Source organism: Centruroides vittatus, unplaced genomic scaffold (genome assembly GCF_030686945.1).
Source record: "Centruroides vittatus isolate TY-2023 unplaced genomic scaffold, ASM3068694v2 scaffold_1444, whole genome shotgun sequence".
NCBI lineage: Eukaryota > Metazoa > Arthropoda > Arachnida > Scorpiones > Buthidae > Centruroides > Centruroides vittatus.
The window spans coordinates 2,077,966-2,100,516 of NW_027122679.1; the positions used below are offsets into that span (position 1 = coordinate 2,077,966).

Genomic DNA, 22,551 nt, shown 5'->3' on the forward strand with positions numbered 1-22,551 from the left:
GTCACAAAAAAGTTAATTTTTTAATCAGAGTAGACAAAACCAAACTGAGTTCAAAGCTTTTATATCTACGTGTGTGTATGTAGGAGGGGTGCATGCATACATGTTAGTGATCTTTTATTTTAAATATATTTTATACACAATAAACGACTTCTAATAACACTGTAGTGCGTAACACAGAGACACAGACTAAAACCTTTCACAGTATTGTATACGATAGAGAACCAACTAACGTTTTCAGCCTCCACCGAGGCCTTCTTCAGGTTGAGAACTAACGGTCATCCTCACCAGACTGCCAGAACAATGTTGCCTGTAAAATAAACAACATAGGTGTCACGATACACCCCTCTGCCCAGCACCGTTCGAATTCTTCAAACAGGTACCTCCACGCATGCACGACCAAGTCCCTGTCCTTAAAGTCGATGCAGGTGCCTTCAACGCTGCCCATGCCTCCAGGTGCCGTATGTGATCGTAACGGAAGGCACGCCATATTAACTTCACGCTCGGGACGTGAAAGGTTTTAGTCTGTGTCTCTGTATATTTTATACGTCTAGTTATATGTTATTAGTTATAAATATTTTAAATATATTAATCTAGTTATTAGTTATAAATAGAATATGTAATTTTGAAAATGTCAGTAACACTTCATAGTACTAATTCCACAATGGTTTGATTTTTATCAACAATTTTATAAATATATAAAGATCAATCAATAAGTAATGCATAATCCCCATAATGCATAAGTTGCCATTTGTAATGTTTGAAGCATGAAATTCAGTATTTAAGACCCTCGTTCTGTTAGCTTCCAAATGAGCATTAACAGTTGTTTATTTTTTATGCAGGTGATGCATAATGAATGGTGAAATGGACACCCTACTAAGTCAATGGTCAGTAATACAGTTTCTCTACAAATCCCTCAGAACTAAGAGATCATACTTGCAAGCCGAGAACATCAAACTGCATCGCAATAATGCAAGACTGCCCATTGCACAGATGACACTGCAGAAAGTGACACAACTAGGCTGGATGCTGGTGCTACAACTACCATACAGCCCAGACTTGGCACCATCAGATTTTTATCTGCTTGGTCATCTGAAAGCACATCTACTTGGAATAGTATTTCAGAATAATGCAGAGCTCATTGCATGTGTCAACCTCCACAGTTTTATCAATGTGTGTTTGTGTAATGGAAATAATGTTGGCTACAATGTGAAGCCAATGAATCCTACATTGAGTGACTGTTTTCTGAAGCCAAAGAACCAAGGTTACTACCCACCAACTTTCATGATTCAACCTTTGAAAACTGCAGAGTTACAGGCGATTGTGCATTACTTATTGACCGACCTTCGTACAAACTCTTAAAAACTATGTAATTTAAAAATGATTTTGCATACACAAATAAAAACTAAAATTGTACAAAATTCTTAATCTATGGTTAAGAATTTATACAATTTCGTCTTCATTTGGACTCTTACAATAAATTCTTAATTAAAAAAGTACTTCCTTAAAAACAGTTATCTTTGGTAATGGACATTTTTCTGTCTTGTGATTCAAATCAATTGTAGGAGTATATTAAAAAGTTATATATAACGTTACTTGTAATTATGATTACGTTACATATAATATACCTATTTATATACAATATTTACCATAAACATATAAAATGTCAACAATATATCATCAATAAAAGATTAAAATAATTAAAATTTACATTTAAAATAATTTCTTCGGCAAAGACAATCGTCTTTATATATTCAAATTCTTCGAGTCTTGTTAAAATCTCTCTCATTGGCTTCGATTCAGACTTCTTAGCCATTGCACAGATTCCAACTATCACTTGCTTTCCTTCGGATATGTCGTCATCGTCAGAACTAGGATCGAATTCCTAGAAAAATTGATTTTTGGAATATTAGTTTTAGTGATAAATAATAATTTAACAAAAGTAAAATTTTATAACAACGAAATTAATTTAAGCAAATTTCTCGTGAAAATTTTTATTATGAAAATGCATAACGTGTAAAAATCTTAAAATTATTAAGTTTAAAAATGTATCTTTGAGACTTAATTTGGGTACTGATATTTATTGTTCCCCTCTCTCATAAAATTTTAACAAAAGAATTACCATGTTTGGAGCATTCAGAAAGTTTCCAGAAAATAGTTGTTATTCGTAAACAGCAAGCTATAGTTATAATTAATTGATGGGAGCGTAAACTCATCGAGACTTGTTTTATCAGGTATTCACGTTTAGCCTCATCAGACTTTTTTTTTATTCCCTAATTTAAAAAAGACATTAAAGGAATTGTAAAAGCCTTACTGTGCTTAATACGAATATTATTGTTAATTGTCTACTTGGACTTTACTTATTGATAGGACTTATACTGGTGTTTAAAGATTGGCACAGTAATGAGTTAGTTCAGGAAAAAACAAAATTTTGTAGTAATAATTTCTGCCAGAAATTATTACTACAAATTTTGTTTTTTCCTGAACTAACTCATTACTGTGCCAATCTTTAAACACCAGTATAAGTCCTATCAATAAGTAAAGTCCAAGTAGACAATTAACAATAATAAACATTAAAGGAATTCGCTGGTAGTAGATAGATCAAGTGAAATGTTTTGTAGGAAAGTGGCTAGAATCAAAGAACACAGATTTCTAACAAAAGATGGCAACACCATATGAAAAAATATTTTAACTTAAATAGAACACATGTTGAAAAATAGTGTGCTAAATTCAATTTTCCATCTTATTTACATTTTCTGGAAACTTTTTCAACACCCCTTGTATTGTTTACAATTATTAAGTATTCGAAATCAAATAAAATTTGAAACTGGTCATTAAAACACTATATTTTTATATCTGAAAATATTCGGACTGTTTGCATTTTTTGTTTTATTTTTGAAATATACTAAATCAAACAAAAAGTTTACTTGCGAAGAGCCTAGCAGCACCTTAGACTTAATCAGATTTTGCGATGCTATAAACTGATCGATGCTTGTTACTGTTCTACTACACATTGCAAATAGCACTTAAATCTCGAACACTTATTACACGATTGAGAGATAACACTTGAAATTTTAAAAGTAAAATAAAATTTCATAGAAACCATTACTTTATAATGCTAAAATTTGATTGTTTTCATACAGTATGAACAGAATCATACGATAATCCAGACTCTCTAGATAAACATCTTAAAAATTTTCTATGAATTGCTTCTAAGCCTGCCTAACTAACACTACACTTAGAAGTCAGTAACACGTCGGACAATACTCAATTGCAATGTTGCCAAGCCTGACATGTGGTGTCATCAAGCTCTTCGCAACACTTCTTGTGAGTAAATTTTTAATTTAATCATGGTACACGAGTGTGTATGATTCAGATAGGTTCTAAACTGTGCAAAAGGCAGAAGTATTTTCATCAATTTTAATTTTCTTACTGCATCATTGAATTTCTGTGTAATTAGTAAATTTTAAAATAAATTGACAAGGGATCTTATAGAGTAGACTCCATTTATCATACATACAGATATTTTTTATCAGCTAAGTTAATGTTATCAAAATTAGTAGATCTCAAAACATGTAACTTAATAATAATTATAACAAAATTAGTAACAATTGTCAGATTTAATAAATCTTCAATTTATACATTTTAATTTCTTTAGCATGTCCTTTTAATCTCACAATCAACAAAGCTATAATTTCCAATAACTGTAGTCTTATTTACCTACCTTATCGGCTAGTTATTGTTACCAGTATAAGTCTAAGTGATTACAATACAGATTCTATAAACATACTGACACTTTTACTAGCTACTTTCAGCACCAATGTTTAAGAAACATTACATAAGCAGTAGAACACATTTATTCTACTGTTTATGCAAAATTTTTGCATAGCTTTTATTACTTAACACAATAAAGCCATTATGACACACCACCTCCAAAGCAAGATCTTTCTGCAGCAATGCACTTTTGCCGATTATATGTATGTATATTATACTGTATATATATATATATATATGGCTCTAAAAGTCAGTTAACCAAGATATTTTATTATGATGTTAAGATAGTTAAAACTAGTTTGGAAACTGTTAAATATTGTCATTTGTAATTCCAATATAATTGCTTCCAACAAAGTGTCTAAATCAGAAATAACATAATAAATAAACACAAATAAGAAATGTTACGTTCATAATACTTTGTTTTCAAATCCTTTGTAAGATAAATTGATAAATCCAAATTTTAAAATTATATTATTCTTTAGTTCATAATTAATCAGATTCACAATCCTATGCATTTTATTGAAACTTTGAGGAAAAAACTCAATCATCAATACCAGTTCAATATTACAAAAAGGTTCACTAATAAAACACTTTCATTCATTTAAAATGGACATTCTCGGGTAATTCACAATGTAGAATGCAGAACAAAAGTTACAAATTCAAACCGTTGAACAAGTTCAAAAACAAAAAGCTTCCCGATGGCAGAAGCCCGCAAGTGCATGGCAGTACAACTACACAGTTGTTGGGAACATGTAAACTTGCAATATAAAATGTAAAATTATAACATCTTTTAATATCTAAATGAAATTTGTAATTTCTGTTCTGCAATCTACGTTACCTGTAACTTACTCGATGACATCCATTTTAAATGGATAAAAACATTTGTATTAGTAAACCTTGTTGTAACATTGAATGGGATTGGTGTTTGAGTGAGTTTTATATTAAATATAATTGGTTTCTAGAGTGTCTATAATCGGTTTCACTCCTCACTTATACAAATTTATGATTTATTCAGACCTGTATAAAAATCCAGTAATTTTTAATTAAAATTTGATTTAAAAATAAAATTCAGCACCAAAAAAATGTTGCTTTTGTGCAAAACATTATGTTCTATGGCAATATCTGCACTCACGAGTCATAGAATTCTATCATTATTTCACATTTAGTTAAGATTTATGTCCTATTTCACAGTTGATTTATTATGCTACACTTGCTCTGCATTTTTTTTATACAGTCAAACCTGTCTATAATGGAACCCCAAGGGACCAAACAACTCTTCCATATTAGACAGGTTTCCGCTATATACAGGACCTATTATAGGTATCCCTTGATTAATGTTATTAATAAATTTCTCAATGTTACCACATATATCAAAATCACGTTAATCAAATAGAGTGGTACCTTGGTACTCGACCAATCAATCACCACCTGCTAGAACAGATTTTTATTTTAACTTTAATTTTTTCATTTATCCATAAAAAAAATTCTCTAAGAAAAAATGAGTAACCAATTTAAAAATAAAATGAAACCTTACAGCTGACTACCTTCATTTGACATAATTATACTCAATTCAGTTCATTTTTTTCATAAGTGAAAAAAACAAACTGTGTGCAGAACACAACCAGCAGCATGTTTTACAACCATTTCAAGTACATGAAATGTTTCAACAATACGTGTCTGTGACACACTAAGATTTGTTGCAATTTCATGAGTTGTTATTGTTGTTATTTGTCAATCTTTAACAATTTCTTCCCATAATTTCTCTTTTGATAGCTTTTGGGGGCCATTTGTTTTGTATCCTTCAGTTCAAAATTTCCCGAACAAAACTTTCAAAACCACATTTGACACACATTTAGAGTTTAGAAGCATCTTTCCCATACACAGTATGAGTTTTTTTACTGTTTGTACAGTGTGATATCTTTTACAAAACTTAAAAAGCATGCACAATATGCCCATTGTGCATTTTATCGGCAGACATTTCAACCTGATTTTATTCAAACAAAATGTGATGTAAAAAAGTTTAAAATAAGCTTCAAAACAAAGAATACAATCTCTCATCAGGAATAATGTATTAAATTTCACAACTTATAATTACATTACATATTTATGTTAAGTAATAATAGTGGTTAATAAAAATACACAAAAACTTTCCATTCAAATCCCAATAAAATTACTGTAATACAGTAGTCGTATTTTGCTATTCTGTACTGTGTGTATTTTTTTACTTTTTTATGATTTTTATACATGCTAGGCTTGAAAACTTCTTGTTAAATGTGTGTTAAATCAAATAAAGATACCGATTTTTCTGTTGTACGGCCAGATTTTCTGTTCCGTTTCCACATTTGGACAGGTTCCACTATATACAGGTTAATTTACATTACTTTTTGCAAAAACTTCAAGGAACCAAAGACATTTTCTGTTAATGACAGGCTTTCTCTATATACAGGTTCCATTATAAACAGGTTTGACTGTATAATCTTCTGCAGTGTTTTATTCTTGATATGATGGCAAAAAGGAAAAATGTTTTGCTGCTTCTGTTACAACAAGAATATATCTGACTTCTTTACTTAACATTAATTCATTTGTTCATTTTAATATTTCAATTATTGATGTATTATCATAAATATATTCCATGTGTCATACTGAATAGTAATTTTCTATAATGAATAGTACTTGTATCCATGCATATTTTGTCAATTAAAACCTGAATATTAGATTTAGTACAGTGACATATTTATCTTTCATATTTCAAATTTTCCAAAATTTTGGAATATCCAGATTTTTGTGTATCTGGATTAAATGTCATTCCATCAAATCTGGAAAAACAAGTTTATTCTGTATAAACTTGTTTATACAGGTCTGGAGAAACAAGTTTATACAGTTATTATGTGAACCCTGATTGTTTAAGTTGTGACAGACGTATATCCCACCTTAGAATTGTATAAGATGTAAAAAACAGTGTCTATGTGTAATTGACAATTGACAATCTTTAGGTCACTTTCAGACAGGCTGCTTGGTTGTACCGAATAGCATCACTCAGTCACGTGTATCAGCAACTTGGCATGCCACTCGGTGATGACCATCTTTGGAGGGCCATCGCCAAGGCGGTAATCTCGGTCTCCCTGCCGCAGATGTGTGCCACTAACATGTCTGTGTTAAAGCATACCCTCAAAATACAGAAATTTTAATGGTGCAATAAAGTGATGCTAATCAACGGCATAACTAAATAACTCATCTGAAAGCAGACTTAATCTAACAAATCAATCAAAGAAAAATACTTTCAACTATATTTATCAGTAATCTTTAAGGTTCAAACAAAAGACAGAAAATTAATAGTAAATGGCAGAATGTCACTTGCATAAATTCAATTCACACTTGTTTTTAAAATTAAATTATTGCAAGAATTTTTAAACATGTTTAAGTTAATCATATACAGTCGACTTGCCTCGAAACAAATACCGATAAAGCAAATTTTGTTGCTGCCCCGGCAAAACACCATTGTCACAACATTAATTTTCACACACTGAAGTGAACAAAAATTTTACCAGAATTCATTAAACCAAACTGTAAATTACCTTCCAACCCCTAAGAAATAACCCTATTCTCAATAACAGTTGCTTTTTACACTTTTTAAAGTGAACAATAAAAAGTGGTACAGTAATAAATGTTCCATTTTCAGTAGAATAGATTTTCTTCTCTTAGTAAGTGAAGACAAGTTCGATCTACAATTGTAGAGCAATTAAAACAGCTGGTTTTAGCAAGCCTGTTCTACTCACAAAATAGGAGTTGAAGTTTAATAATTCCTGCTCTATTCTGATCCTGGATCTTATCCTTCTCATTTCTTAGGATATCAAACACCATCCTGTAGAAACCACCGGTGGCCGAGTGGATAAAACTACCAAACTCTGGTAGTTGGCCATGGGTTCAAAGCATGCCAACCAATATTCAGGCCACGGGAGTTTTACAAATTTTCTTCGTGTTAGTAACACCTAAATAGGGGCCAGTTTTCCATAAAAGACCTCCCGAGAGGCATTACCCTCCCTCGTAGTGGAGCCCACGTGTTGCATCGCTATAAACAAATAAAACCAAACTATCTTGTAGCATAGCATTTTTTGTACAAACACCGTCCTACATTTTTCATAACTTAGTTGATAATGCTTTCAAAATGCATTTATTAAAGAAATTAACTCATTAGATAATACACACTATTTAAAGTCTTACAGTAAATTAATGCCAGATTGGTATTCAATTGTATTACAGGTCATATCTTACCATCAATTTTAATAAAAACTATCAAAAAGAACTGACATTAATCCAACAGGTCTTAAAGCTGCCCAATGTCATCTGACAAATTTAATCTCCTTGATAAATGCATTTTAAAAACATTAAATCTGCCAATTAAATTAACAGATTAAGATAGAAAAAGTAGAATTTTATGTTTTGATCCTGTTTACTGACAAGACTGTTGAACTTTTCACCCGTCTTTCAAAATTTAATTATTGCTTGTCAATTAAACTTCTGCCATGTTTGTGATCCTCTTACAATTTTAAAAAAGTCAACACTATATGAAATTTTTATAAAACATCCCTTCAATAGGACTGTCAAGGGTATATTTAAAGGAGGTGAGGTGTATGCCGTAGTTGCATGTTTATTTTTATAAGCCAATAAAAATAATACAATTATATATCTTTATTTTATTATATTAATTTCATAATGATTGATAATTTATAAATATGAAAATGAATATAATATAATAATTGTTTGAATTAACTTCACTAAAAAAGAGCATAAGTTTGTAATGTTTGGTTGTAACTTTGAATTAATTGCTCTACTAATGCATTCTGTATTAGTTTATTTCATTAAGTGGCATTTATGTGGTTATTTAATGTTTTTACTTACCATCTTCATTAAACCTGTAAAGTTATTTCAGTGTTTTGTAAAAAAAAAAACATTTAATGTAATGAATTTATTTAAAAAACATTTTCTTTTCAATAATGATTTAACTAGTTTTTTGTTCAGTATTTTATGAATTCACTCTGAAGGTGAATATAATATTCAACACATTAGAAAATTTATTTGCATGACTGTACAGGTACTGTACATTTGAACTTCAACAAAGCATTTTTGTAGAGCACAAAAGTCTCTTCCCAAAATTTGGTTTTCAAAATTAATAATTACCTGTTAGCAGAATTAATCTATTAAAAATGTGTATTCATACAAGTTCACTCCAAGATCCTGATACATAAAGCATTCCATACAGATAAATTTCAGTAGCAAACATAATAAAAGTTAAATATGACAGATTTTATTAAACCTTGACTTTAGTTTTGAACTAATTACTAGCAATTATTAAACACGGTGTGATGCACATTTTGAAATAATTGATACCCTTAGAGTATTGTATATTTACAAGCAACTTGTGAGACACGACAGCTATTCGGACTGTTTAACAATTGAAAAGCTTGAAAAAATAAATTTCAAAACTTTGCAAATTATAACAACTAGAAAAAACGTAAATATAAATTCAGTACAAAAATATGATAAAATTATTACTCCTTTTACTCCTAAGATTGTATTCTGAAGTATTGTGATAAGAACTATGCTAGTTGTTTTTTCGCCCTCTGTTTTCTTTACCTGTTTAATTGTCTCGCATTGTAAAAAGAATTGTGTAAATGCATTTAAGGATTAATAATAGCATGGTTTCTTTGAAAATTTGATTTTAAGTGAATGTAAGACATTATTCAAACTGCAATCGACAATAGTTGTATTTGAAATTTTTAAAAATTGTAATCTGAAGTTTATGTTCTATAATTTGTCTCCATTTGTTTGGAATTTGTTCTTGTTCTGAACAGTCTGATGATGGCCAGTAAAGGGGATAGAAAATGTTTGCTTGAAATAATCTTTGTCGTCGTTTTCCGAAATTCATTGTAAATGTGTTCATGCTTAACCAGTTTGTAAGAGTATCAAGAAAAATGCAATGCCATTACAAATATTCACTTGATTAAATATTTCTTACACAGTAACATTTTTCAAATACTAAAAGCTTTAATATTAAATTTTTGCTTCATAAAAAGAATTTAATTACTTCTTCAAATAAAAAGCTATAAATAATATAAAGTTTGTAATTCATTAGTAATTATAAACAACAATCTATTGTCTTTCAAAAGCAAAACATTAAATTTGAATAAATATGTAAATTATTTTAATGAAATTAATTAATTTTACATATTTTATGCTTATCTTTATTCCAACAGATTAATATAGATTAATAAGTAAATGTTTAAATTACAATAAGTAAAACTTTGTTTTTACATCTCATTGTTTTATGTTTATCTCTAATCCAAATACTAAAAAAGTGTTTTATATCCTATTATATATATATAGTCAAGTCTGCATAGGTCATCATAGGTACAACTAGACACCATCGGTTAAGCAATCAGTTTTCTGTGGTCCTGGCCGACTTACATAGGCATTAATGTTAAAAAAACTCTGGTTTACTCGACACTGTTTAACTCGTCACCACTGGATAAATCGCCATACTTTTTCTGTTCCACACTTGTTTAGACATCTGATAAGTTTATTCCCTTCCTGAAAAAAATGAGTTCACACCACACAGCTTAACATTACAGCAGAATACGATTTTGCATTTTCTCACCTTTCATTCACGCGTTATTTGAAGCAACTGTTTCACATCTGTGTTAGAAATGAGTATCCGAAAACTAACAATGATTACGCTGAAGGAAAAATACGAACTTGTATCTGAATTTAAACGTAATAAAACTTTGCAAGCCAAATTTGCAAAACAAGAAAACCTTCCAAGAACAACACTGGTGGGAATCCTGAAGAAAAAAGAAAAAATTAAGAAACTTTTTCCTGGATCTTCATCGCGGCTGTCTCAAAAATGCCAGAGAAAGTCACCATACATGGGATGTCAAAGATGTTCTGGTACATTGGCTAAAAGCAAATTCTTTCATTGTATCTTCCTATTTCGGGGCCAATACTGAAACAAAAAGAGATGGAAATCGCTGACATACTTGGAGTAGAAACCAACTTTAGTCAGAGAGAAACATTACATGTACTGTATAAAGTATTACTGTATTTTCCTAATTGTAGTTTTGTGGTTTTTTTCCAACCTCATTTTAGTCATCATATTGGATAACTTGACACATTTCCAATTCTCCTTGGGGTGTCGACTTATGCAGACTTGACTGTATATAGATTTTCTTCATATATTTATTCAAATTCAAAACTAAGTTACAAAAAAATATCAGTAAAACTTATCTCCAATATGATTTAAATTTATTGTTTATTATTTAAAGGAAACAACATTGACAAATTTAATTACTGAAGTTTGTTATTCCAGCACTCAATAATATGGACTTTGACTGTCACTATGTCTATGTATTTTTCTTAGTTCACGGTTGTATCTGACAGTCTGTATGGTTTGGTATCATCCTTTTGTGCACTTGCAGGGGTTTTATATTTTTTAATTAATCCTCCAATCATGCTTGCAGGATATCCATGTTCCCTAGCAATTCATTTTATGTAATCTAATTTTTTTATTCTGTCCAACATGCTGGAAGTGTGTGAGAAGACTCTCTTGACCAAAGACTGCAAAGTATTGTATAGTGTCAAGACTGCAGTCTTGACACTATACAAGTTCCATGATTTGGAAAAAATGAGCAATCAATGGTAGCTGGGTTTTCTATATATCTTACAAGGGGAACCCATGCGGTTGTCATTATCAGCTTTGACGAAATTTTGTGGAATAGTAGTATTCACTCACACTTAAACTCTACCAAAGCTGCAGGACCAACTATTCAGGAATTCTTGAGAAAATCACAATTAAAGTTTCTCTAGAATTATTCATATCTGAGCAGAAGTGCCATTTACTTGTTCACAGTGTGGTGTGGTTAGTTAAGGCATTATGTGAAGTGTTATTGTATCTGTTCAAATGCCATATGCGATATATATATTTTTTACATTTATAATTTCATCTTATTGTTATTAAATTTGTTATGTACAGTTTTTAAAGTCATTGAAAAATCATTTTTGATTTTGAATACTCCATATTTAGAAGATGCATATAACATTATAATCACATTTTGAATTGTTTAACATAATTTAGGTTCTTATATTATACATATCAATACATTTATATTACATTTTGTATGTAGGGATAGGAAGATATTATAATAAGCAACTCACCATCTGTACTCTTTCCGGCAAAAAATACATTATATATACTGTATATGATATATTAGTAGGTAGATAGGCCTAATCTAATCAGGAAAGGAAACTGGACACAGAAAATTATGCTTTCTGTCTGAACAGTTCAGTTTTACCAGAGGTCAAGGTGCCACTGAACTCCTTTTGATGTAGAAAGGGAAGCCGACCAAAGTTAACAGCTAGGATTTTCTCTTTTCATTTGCCAGTAACCCCAATGATGGACAGTATAAATAAAACCATTAAGAATGCAAGACAAATTGTTATAAAAGACATTTTTGCTTATACTGTATTTGGTTCGTGAGATATGGATATCCCTATGGCATCAACAAACACTAGTGCGCCATAGCTATCTCCTTAAAACCGATACAGAAATAGCCAATTGTGAAGATGCTATTAAAATATTCTCTCTGATTCTCAACCAGTTGGGTGTACTAGATTTTTGTGACATGTTAAAATATGCATTGTTTGCATCTCAAATAACACGTGAAAGAAATATTTTCAAAAATGTTAATGAAGTTTGTTTTCCACCCTCTGCTAGTAAAACATGTAAAGGTTGTGCAAATGAAGTAGCATGATTATTTGTGCATGATGCACCGAACTATTATGTTTTAACTGTTTTTATGATAAATATCATCCAAAATGTCATATTTCTGTCAAACTGTAATTGTAAGTATTTATTTCATGTATATTTTTTTGTACCAAAAAATTTAAATTGTTGTAAAATAATTTTTGAATTCCCTATTTTATAAGGAATAATAAATTTAAAATTCAATAATTAAAAATGCATAAAAAATTGCTCATAACAAATTTAACAACAAGATTAAATTATAGATGTAAAAAAAATTATCACACATGGCATTTGAGTCCATATAGTAATGCTTTTCACACTATGTCATAACTAATCATGCCACACCATGAACAGGTAAATGGCACTTCTATGCAGATATTAATAGTTCTAGAAAAACTTTAATCGTGATTTTCTTGAGAATGCCCGAATAGTTGGTCCTGCGGCTTTGGTAAAGTTTAAGTATGAGTAAACACTACACATCCACAAAATTTTGTCAAAATTGGTGATGACAATTTCTGAGATTCCCTTTCTTAGTGAAGATACAGCCATCTGTACTGTTATGACATTGTTAAGGAAGTGGGCTGATAGGTCTTCAATCACACTCCTCTGTGAGCTATATAAATTTTTGCACTCTCTAGTAATTTACTTATGCTCTTGTGAAAGGATACTTTTGAAATCCTGTTTAGTTCTCTCCATACAGTCTTTAGAATTTCCAAAATTGACTGAAACTATTTTCATTTCAAACCAAATTTTAATTTGGGGAACTGGAAGTGGTCAATTGGGCTCAGCAGACTGTTGGGGGCAATAATCTGGCACCACTCTGGTTGCTCAGATGCCAGATTAACAAACTAATACTATATTTTTATTATTATTATTATGTTGGGTTAAGTGAGATATACTCGGTTAACACCGGTGGCTGTGTACTATGCCGGACCAGAGTCAAGGCATAGTAACCAAAACAGAAATTAAAGAAGTGTATCAGTGTGTGTGTCTGTATTCGTGTCTGTATTCAGGAATTTTCTCACAATATGACATGTATTCAATATAGTGGCTTTCTGCAGTGTGATGTATGTGTTTCTATTCAATTCCAATGTGCCCAGGCTTTTGTGTAGTATGTGTGGTATGACACTGTAGAGGACATTCACCATTAAATAACAAATATAATATTAAAACTTTGAAGACAGATCTATATTAAAAAAAATGACTTTTATTCACTTTCACATCCCAAGAACAATAGTATTGTTTATTGTTCCTGAGATGTAAAAACAAACAAAAAATTTTTCCTTTTATATATTATAGATCTGTCTTCAAATTCTGTACTATATTAAGGACTTGATAAGGAGAAAATTTTTCTTTTTAAATAAGAAATATTTATTAAATGTTTTTAGTTGTACAAATGTTAACAGATTTATAGAAAAATATCTCAACAACATGTAATAAATGCAATGGAAATAAATTTATTCTACAAATTTGTACTCAAGAAATAATAATTAAAATGAGCAATTATTTTATTGTAACATCATCACAATGCCAGGCTGTGATTTTTAATCATATTTTTTAACTTATTTAATTTAAAATGTATGCTCTCCACCTCAAGTTAGTAGTCACGCCCCAGTACATCATACTTTTCCTTTAGCAACTGAGTCATGCCGGTCATCTATCTAACTCCTTTTGGGGGAAATTTTTGAATTAAAAGGCGACTTCTGGTTTGCATCAAAAGGTTGCATAGTTAATTGGGGCCTCCTGCCCTTAAGCTTTCCATATCTGGGCTCGGCTTTCGTATATGTAACTCTGTTCTCAAGATTAAGGAAGGACAGACAGATAGACAAAGACGGATGACAATGGAAATTTCTAGGCCTATCAGTTTTTCAAATTGCAGCCTGACTAGTCATGTCATATAAAATGTTAAGTACCAGCACATTAACACATATGTAGACATTGAATGTATTCATTACAGTAATAAAATTTAAATATAGTATTTCTTTCTATAAATAAAAAATAGAATTTTTTTTCAATTTCAGACAAGTATATAATTTAATATTTATGGTTTAATTGAAAAGATTCTTTGCTTGAATAAAGCTACATCACATTAAACATCAATGTGTAAAAGATAAACTGAATGAATGTACTATGAAAAACACCACTATCACCAATAAACCAGAAAAAAGTTTTAATGCAAAAATGAACATTTTCTGCCATTTTTAATGTTCATCATCAGGTTATACATCAAAATATCAAACACATAGAATAACCAAGTGTTACTTTTTTAACATTTTAATTTTTTTTTTAGAATAAACATTTTAAACTAGATGAAACCTTCTAAATGCAATTTTTGTTCCATTCTATCTAGTTTAAAATGTTTATGCTGTTTTGTTCAATGTAACGCCTAACAACAAACATTAATGACATTGAAAAACATTTGTATTTGCTGGTTTATTAATGATAGTGATGCTCTTTAAAGCTATAACTATGCAACAGTTGAAACTGGATTAAACTAAGTACAAATAACAAAACAACACCAGTAACATCCAGCAAATAATATACTTTACTAAAAAACATTTTTGACAATTTTAAACCATCATCATGTTGAAAAGCAGTTGAACATATATATATATATATAACAAAATTCAATCATCACTTTAAACAAAATCCAGCAACAAGTTGTTTAACTTTATAGGCAACATTTGGTGGTGCCATCTGTTACAATATTTTATTAAAAAGAACTTTTTATATTTTTAATTATCATCAAATGGCAAAAAAGGCTAATATTGATGGCAGGGACAGGTTTTATAAAAAATTGTAAATGCTAATAATGAGTAAAATCATCATTAAGTCCGACCCTACTGGAGATAAACACGACCCCCCTTTTGACCTCTAATAACCAAAATTTAATGGCATCAATCCCCCTAATACACAAACCTCCCTGCAAAATTTCAGAAATTTTCGACAAAAAATTTAAAAGGAGTTATTAAAGCTTTAAAAACCTTTAATAACTCCTGTGCTTTTTGAGAGCTTAAAAAGGGTGAACAAAATTGTGCCCCTCTCACTCACTCACACACACACACACACATATACAGAAACCCCGCAAATTTTTTTACATTTCTTGATATTTGAAGGTTCCAGAGTCCAAAAATGTAAAAATCTTGGAGGTAATTTTTTGACCATTTGCCATACTTTCTCTCTGTTATATATAACAGCTGGGAAAGTAAAATAAAATAATTATTTCATTAGTGGGTGAAAACACATGACATCAACAATCACATCAAATAGATATTACAAAAATTTTGCTAATTTAAGATTTATATTATAAGTGTACTTCAAAGATGGACCTCCATGCTTTAGAGATCATCTTGGCATCTCTAATTTATTGTGGTGTTCTGAAGACTGTTTTCCATCTAAAAAATTTTTTGTGGGTCTCATCCATTCCTTGTACTAGATTTTCGATGTCAGGAGGAACTCGTAACATATGTATCAAGGTGCAGTTATTCTATCCAAATGGGTCTACCGACCACAGCATTAGCAATATTTGCAACCAAAAACAATGTACAGGTACTTCTCAATGAAACCAATCTCATACAAACAATTAGGGACTGGAACAATCTGAAACATCTGGAAAAACTCCAAATTTACAAAGCTACTAGTCAGAACACTACAATAAATTACAGAGATGCCAAGATGTTCTCTAAAGCATAAAGTTCCATCTTTGAAGTACACCTGTAATTTAAATCTTAAATTTAAAAAAATGTTTGTAATATCTGACGTAATTGCTGATGTCCATGCTTTCCACTAATGAAATATTTATTCCATTTTGTTTAAATTTTCATATATATGTTTGACTGCTTTTCAACGTTATGATGATTTAAAATCTGAAAATGTTTTTGTTTCTTTTGTTTTTTATTTAGTGATGTATATTATTTGCTGAATACTACTGATGTCATTTCATTATTTGTTCTTTTAAAGCTACACCACTTACATTTATCACCTGAAAACAATAATTTTTTCTTTTTAAACTTGTTTCAAGCAATGAAATATGTTGAAATATAAAACAAATGGAAAATTTAAATTTAATTTACCTAATCGTCCATCATCAAGTCCTTAATATGAAGCCCATTATCACTAAGTCAATCTTAAAGATTAAGTCCATTATAAAATGAATATTTTCTTATTAAATTCTTATTAGAATTAAAACAATTATTTTTGAACAACATTAAATAAATTCCTAAATTCAACACTTTCACTGCCAATTGATGCAATTTTGAATCAATTGAACACAAAGTTTTTGATAAATTTTACAAAATGTTAATTTTTGGATGTTATTTATTAATACCTAGTAGTGAACACTATAGAGATTATACACTGGTGGAAATTGAAAGTGTTACACCCAGATGGAATTGGTGAAACTTCACAAAACTTGTTAAACATGTACAGGGGCATACCCAGAAGAAATTATCACAAACTGAAATGAATTATGCAAAGTGTTATTGTTGTTTGGTACATGTTTCAGTAAGAAGTATGACCATCTTAAGCATGGATACACTCTTGGATCCTTGCAGACATTGTATCAATAAATGTTTGAATGTTTTGTTGGAGTATATCTCTCCATGTCTGCACTACTTGTGCAGTTAGTTGTTGTACAATGCACGCTGGATGGCTATGAGATGCAATCCATCTACCCATGGCATCCCAGACATGCTCTATAGGGGATAAATCTGGGGATTGGCGACCAATCCATGATTGCGACACTTCGCAAGGCCTGTCTTTTGATGGCAGCAGCACAAGGACGGGCATTATCCCGTTGGAAGATACCATTTTGGATGGTGTTCATGAAAAGTGTGACTACTGGATGGATCACCCTGTCCACATACTGGCGGATGGTTATTGTGCCTTCAAAAACCATCAACTCGGTCCTGCTGTCATAACTGATTGCCCCCAAACCATGACACCAGGAGTTGGACCTAAGTGGCACTCTGAAATCACAGCAGGGTGGGCTCTTTCTCCAATACATGTCACCGACTATTATATTGGTCTAAACAGAATCAAGATTTATCACTACACACAACTGTATGCCATTCATGTGTCCAGTTACGTCTAGTAGCACATCACATTATTTGTTGTTAGCGATGAAATCTGGTTAATTAAGGGAACACATTGCATGGGGATCCAAGACTGTAGCATAGCATCAAGCAATCGGTTTAGATCTGTGCTGCCATCCACAGAATATGGCAATCTTCATGTGGCATTGTCCTCCTGCATGGACCTGTACCAGGTCCGTGCATATTGAACCCTTCCTGCATTTACCATGTGCCCACTCTTTGTACTGACATTGCACTACAGCTAGTACTTTGGGCAATTTCATGATATGATGCTCCCATTTCTGAAATGCCAATTATCCAACCTCTTTCAAAGTCAGACATTTAGATGTACAGAGTTCTCACTCATCAATATGGCATAGCTGATCACCAACAACCTGTTCACTAAAAAGAAACATATTCCACAACACAGTTCACAACTTATAAACTAAACACTATAGCAATTTTGCATAACAAATGGCTCCATATATAATTTCCATACTGAATGATCAAATAATTTCCATATTGAATGATCAAAAATTAAATGAATTACATACAATGGTATGTACTTCATTTAATTTTTGATCATTCAATACTCTTCTAAAAAAGATTTTTTTGTCCCAATTTCATATGCCTTTGGCAACACTGGGTGGGTGTAACACTTTCAATTTCTGTCAGTATATTTTATTGCTTGGTTTCATACTTTCCCAGGACATATTTAATTATAATGGTTTTTCATCGTTTTGCCCTCCAGTAGTTGCAGGTGACTCATTTTTAAGTCACCACATATAATTCCATACATATTGCTCAAAATAAAATTTTCTTATTCTTAATCTGTGTATGACACTGACATATTATAAAAAAAGAAATTTGCATATTCAGTAAAACTTTTTGTTTCAATGGTGGCAGCAAAAGTGTTAAATTTATATATAAATATATATTTTTAATTACAACAACATTATTATTATTTTCTGTAAATTTTTTAATTTGATGTTATTTCATTTAAATATACAACACACACATTTTAAAAAGTTCAAAGTGATATATGAAGAAGTAATTTATTATTATTAAAATTTCAAATGTTATAAAAATGTAGGATAAAAAAGATAGAAGATAATTTAACTTTTACTTCAAGAAAATTGTGTGTGTTACAGACAATAGTACCTGAATTAAAATTAAAAAAAAAAACCACAAAAAAACCATTATTAAAAAATTTTAAAAAGGTAGGAAAATAAGAATCATATATGAATATCATAAAACTGCACTGGTATATTAATATTAATAAGAAATGAGTAATATTGACTAACACAGTGCCTTCATCTTATTGAATTTTGTTATCAAAAATAACTTTTACAAAATGAATCAGTAGACACAAACATTCTTCATCAGTGATGTGTAAATGATATTCATAAAAAACTGATTTAAAAATATATCTGCATGCATTTTATAATGGAGAAATTGGGAAAAAACAATAAAACAAGGAGGAAAAAATACACAAGTTATTAAAATTCTTGAATCCAATTAATCTAATGGGAAGGTAAAGGGAGTGCATTCCAGGTACCATTGAAAATAAGGTTGACAGTTTCCAGGAATATATGATGTAGACTTGAATGTAACACACACACAGGGATCGATACAGCCTGTTAAAACTTCTGAAAAGAGAATCAAGAGAAAAATATTTTAAGGTGATAATTATACAATTCTTTCATCACACCAACTCCAAACTACTTCCAAAAACATATTAAACATAACTTTCATTTATTAAAATAAAATTATATTGAATAAATGAATAAAATAAATATTCAAAATTATTAATAATTATATTATTTGAAAATAAATATTAAAAAAAAAGCTATTTTTGAGTATTCTGATATTAAAATATATTCAATAAAATAATTGTTATTGTATTTGTTTCAAGATCAATTCTTTTAAGTTGTTTCCCTCCCTCAACTGGAATAAAAAGCTTGCTAATAAAACTATTACTAATAAACAAATTCAAACTTGTATGTCTAAAATATTTTATTTATAATATTGATAAAATACAATTATTTCATTAAACACTACTTTCAAAATTATGTATTTAGATGTGATTTGAACTTATTTACAAAAGAATTGCTTACTAATGGAACAAAACACAGAGTTTTATTTGAAAATATTAGCAAAATCTTTGAAATATTTTCACTTTAAAATGTTAGCAGCATTTGATATATTTTGTTCCATTATGGCAATTTTTGTTAATACGTTTGTGAAAAAAGACATTATATTGATTTTGTTATTTTATCCTTGAAAATTAATTTTATACAACTATTCTGATTACATTTCCTATTGTGTAAGAATAAGCGAATATTATAAAATAGCTGACTACTTTATGTTATCTTATAATCATTAATTTTGTAATAGAAATTTTTCAAATTATTATTACATGTATTTTTTATTTTTTTATTTTATGCTACCGATTTTTATTATATCAAATTTTTACATATCCAAATCCGTTTAGTATCTTTGAATGTTAAGATGATAAATATTTTTTCAAAATGTATGAAAATTTTTAACAAATGACTTTCAATTAAGGTAAAAAAATTTCATTTCGTAATTTAAAGAACAGCCATATTTACACTAGGCTATTTAAAATATTAAATTGAAAAAATAAATATTTTAGATTATTCATAAAACAGAAGATAAAATTTAAAAAACGAATATAAAATATATAAATATGCATTTCAAAAGAAGTTTTACACAGACATTTCATTCATAGCCAGGCAAAAGGAATGTTTGATGAAAGCATTGTACAGAGGCTTACCAACAAAGAAAAGTTTTTAGTAAACAAATATGTTTAGAAATAAAACACTGTAAATTTTTAGATTTATAGTTTTATTTCTTAGATTTGAATAACAGATGGGAAAATAGTAAAACAGATTAAAGATCTGCAACCAGAAGAAAAGAGGGAAGATGTTGGAAAGATACAGTAAAGAGAGACAGTGAACTGGCCACAATGGATGATCAGTCTAATGCATGAGAAGATAATATTAGTTCAGTTTTAGCTATCACCTACAACCAGTGCTCTTTTTCTAAAATAATTTCTGCCAGTATGCATATATGGTAACTGAATATATAGAATTATTTTTGCTGAGCAACTGCCAGTACTATTTGCTGACTATTGAGTATTTATGCTATCTGCCAGTATGGCATACTGATGTGTTTAGCCCTGCTTACAACTGATATATTTTTATCTATTCCTATGACTGTTCAATTACTTGTAATAGATGAAAATCAACAACTTTAGTGCCTTTGACCGGTGTGCTTCTCTCTTCTTTCTCTGTAAAACGCAAACGTTTTCGAACCTCGTTGGTTCTTCGTCAGGCGTAACGGAATTCTGTTCGACAAAATTTTAGAAAAAATTTGCATTCTGGAACGCTGTCGCGTGTAGCCGATGTCGTCATATTAGACTTGCGCGATGTGAGTATAGCGCTACGTCAGGGATCTGTTGAGAAAGGCTTCCCAAGCCGATGATAAGATGATCTCCTTTTTAAAATTGATGCAGTGCGTGTTACTGCGGGTGTTGAGTAAGATGTATATAGCTTCAAGCCATTTGAGGTGATCTTGTCGAAACGTGGGGTGAATGATTGCGGCACGGGTGAAAAGAGGCTCTATTTCTTGATCGGATGAATAGACTGCTAGGGCGGTGTTTTGTCTATGGTGTAATATGTCCGCTTTGTGCTCTTTGATCCTCGTCTGTATGTTGCGTTTGGTGGATCCGATGTAGATGGCTTCGCTGTTATCTCTGTGGTCGGCGATGGGTATAGAGTATATTCCCGGAAGTCTGTTTTTATCTGGAGCGTCTTTTCCGTTCCTAAGCCACTCGAAAATCGTTGGGCATCTCCTGAAAGCTAAGCGGATATCCTTTTTCTTCGCTATTTGGTAGTATATGGTCTTCAGTTTAGGTTCAGGTAGTATATGGTCAACTTTGAGGCACTACGGCTTCTTTCCACCCACACCCCTCCTTCCCCACCTAAGTTTATACCGATCACCTACAATCCGGCACTGAAGACCATATACTACCAAATAGCGAAGAAAAAGGATATCCGCTTAGCTTTCAGGAGATGCCCAACGATTTTCGAGTGGCTTAGGAACGGAAAAGACGCTCCAGATAAAAACAGACTTCCGGGAATATACTCTATACCCATCGCCGACCACAGAGATAACAGCGAAGCCATCTACATCGGATCCACCAAACGCAACATACAGACGAGGATCAAAGAGCACAAAGCGGACATATTACACCATAGACAAAACACCGCCCTAGCAGTCTATTCATCCGATCAAGAAATAGAGCCTCTTTTCACCCGTGCCGCAATCATTCACCCCACGTTTCGACAAGATCACCTCAAATGGCTTGAAGCTATATACATCTTACTCAACACCCGCAGTAACACGCACTGCATCAATTTTAAAAAGGAGATCATCTTATCATCGGCTTGGGAAGCCTTTCTCAACAGATCCCTGACGTAGCGCTATACTCACATCGCGCAAGTCTAATATGACGACATCGGCTACACGCGACAGCGTTCCAGAATGCAAATTTTTTCTAAAATTTTGTCGAACAGAATTCCGTTACGCCTGACGAAGAACCAACGAGGTTCGAAAACGTTTGCGTTTTACAGAGAAAGAAGAGAGAAGCACACCGGTCAAAGGCACTAAAGTTGTTGATTTTCATTTACTTGTAATAGTTTAACTCAACAAAATACTCACAATAATAAAAATAAGTAAACCCTAAAACTATTTTAATGATATAGGACTTATAAATCAGGTATAAGTTGATATTTTAGAATGTATAAGAAATACACGATATTTATGATAGTTTCTCATATTTCTTACACCTTATTGCAAATTTTTTAAACATTCACAATAAGGTGG

General features: G+C 30.9%; 2 protein-coding genes across 12 annotated transcripts in view; one reads left to right on the top strand and one right to left on the bottom strand.

Moving 5' to 3' along the window:
• Nucleotides 1-22,551, top strand: part of LOC136987102 (deoxyuridine 5'-triphosphate nucleotidohydrolase-like) — a 359,911-nt gene that overhangs the window by 205,781 nt on the left and 131,579 nt on the right. The window lies entirely within an intron of this gene.
• The window catches only part of l(1)G0196 (inositol hexakisphosphate and diphosphoinositol-pentakisphosphate kinase), a 138,091-nt gene that overhangs the window by 103,129 nt on the left and 12,411 nt on the right, over nt 1-22,551 (bottom strand). For all 11 annotated transcript variants that reach the window (XM_067284723.1, XM_067284729.1, XM_067284725.1 and 8 more), the window contains exon 3: nt 1,709-1,882. In XM_067284723.1, coding sequence (XP_067140824.1) covers nt 1,709-1,882 — 174 coding nt within the window. The remainder of the gene's footprint in view (nt 1-1,708; nt 1,883-22,551) is intronic.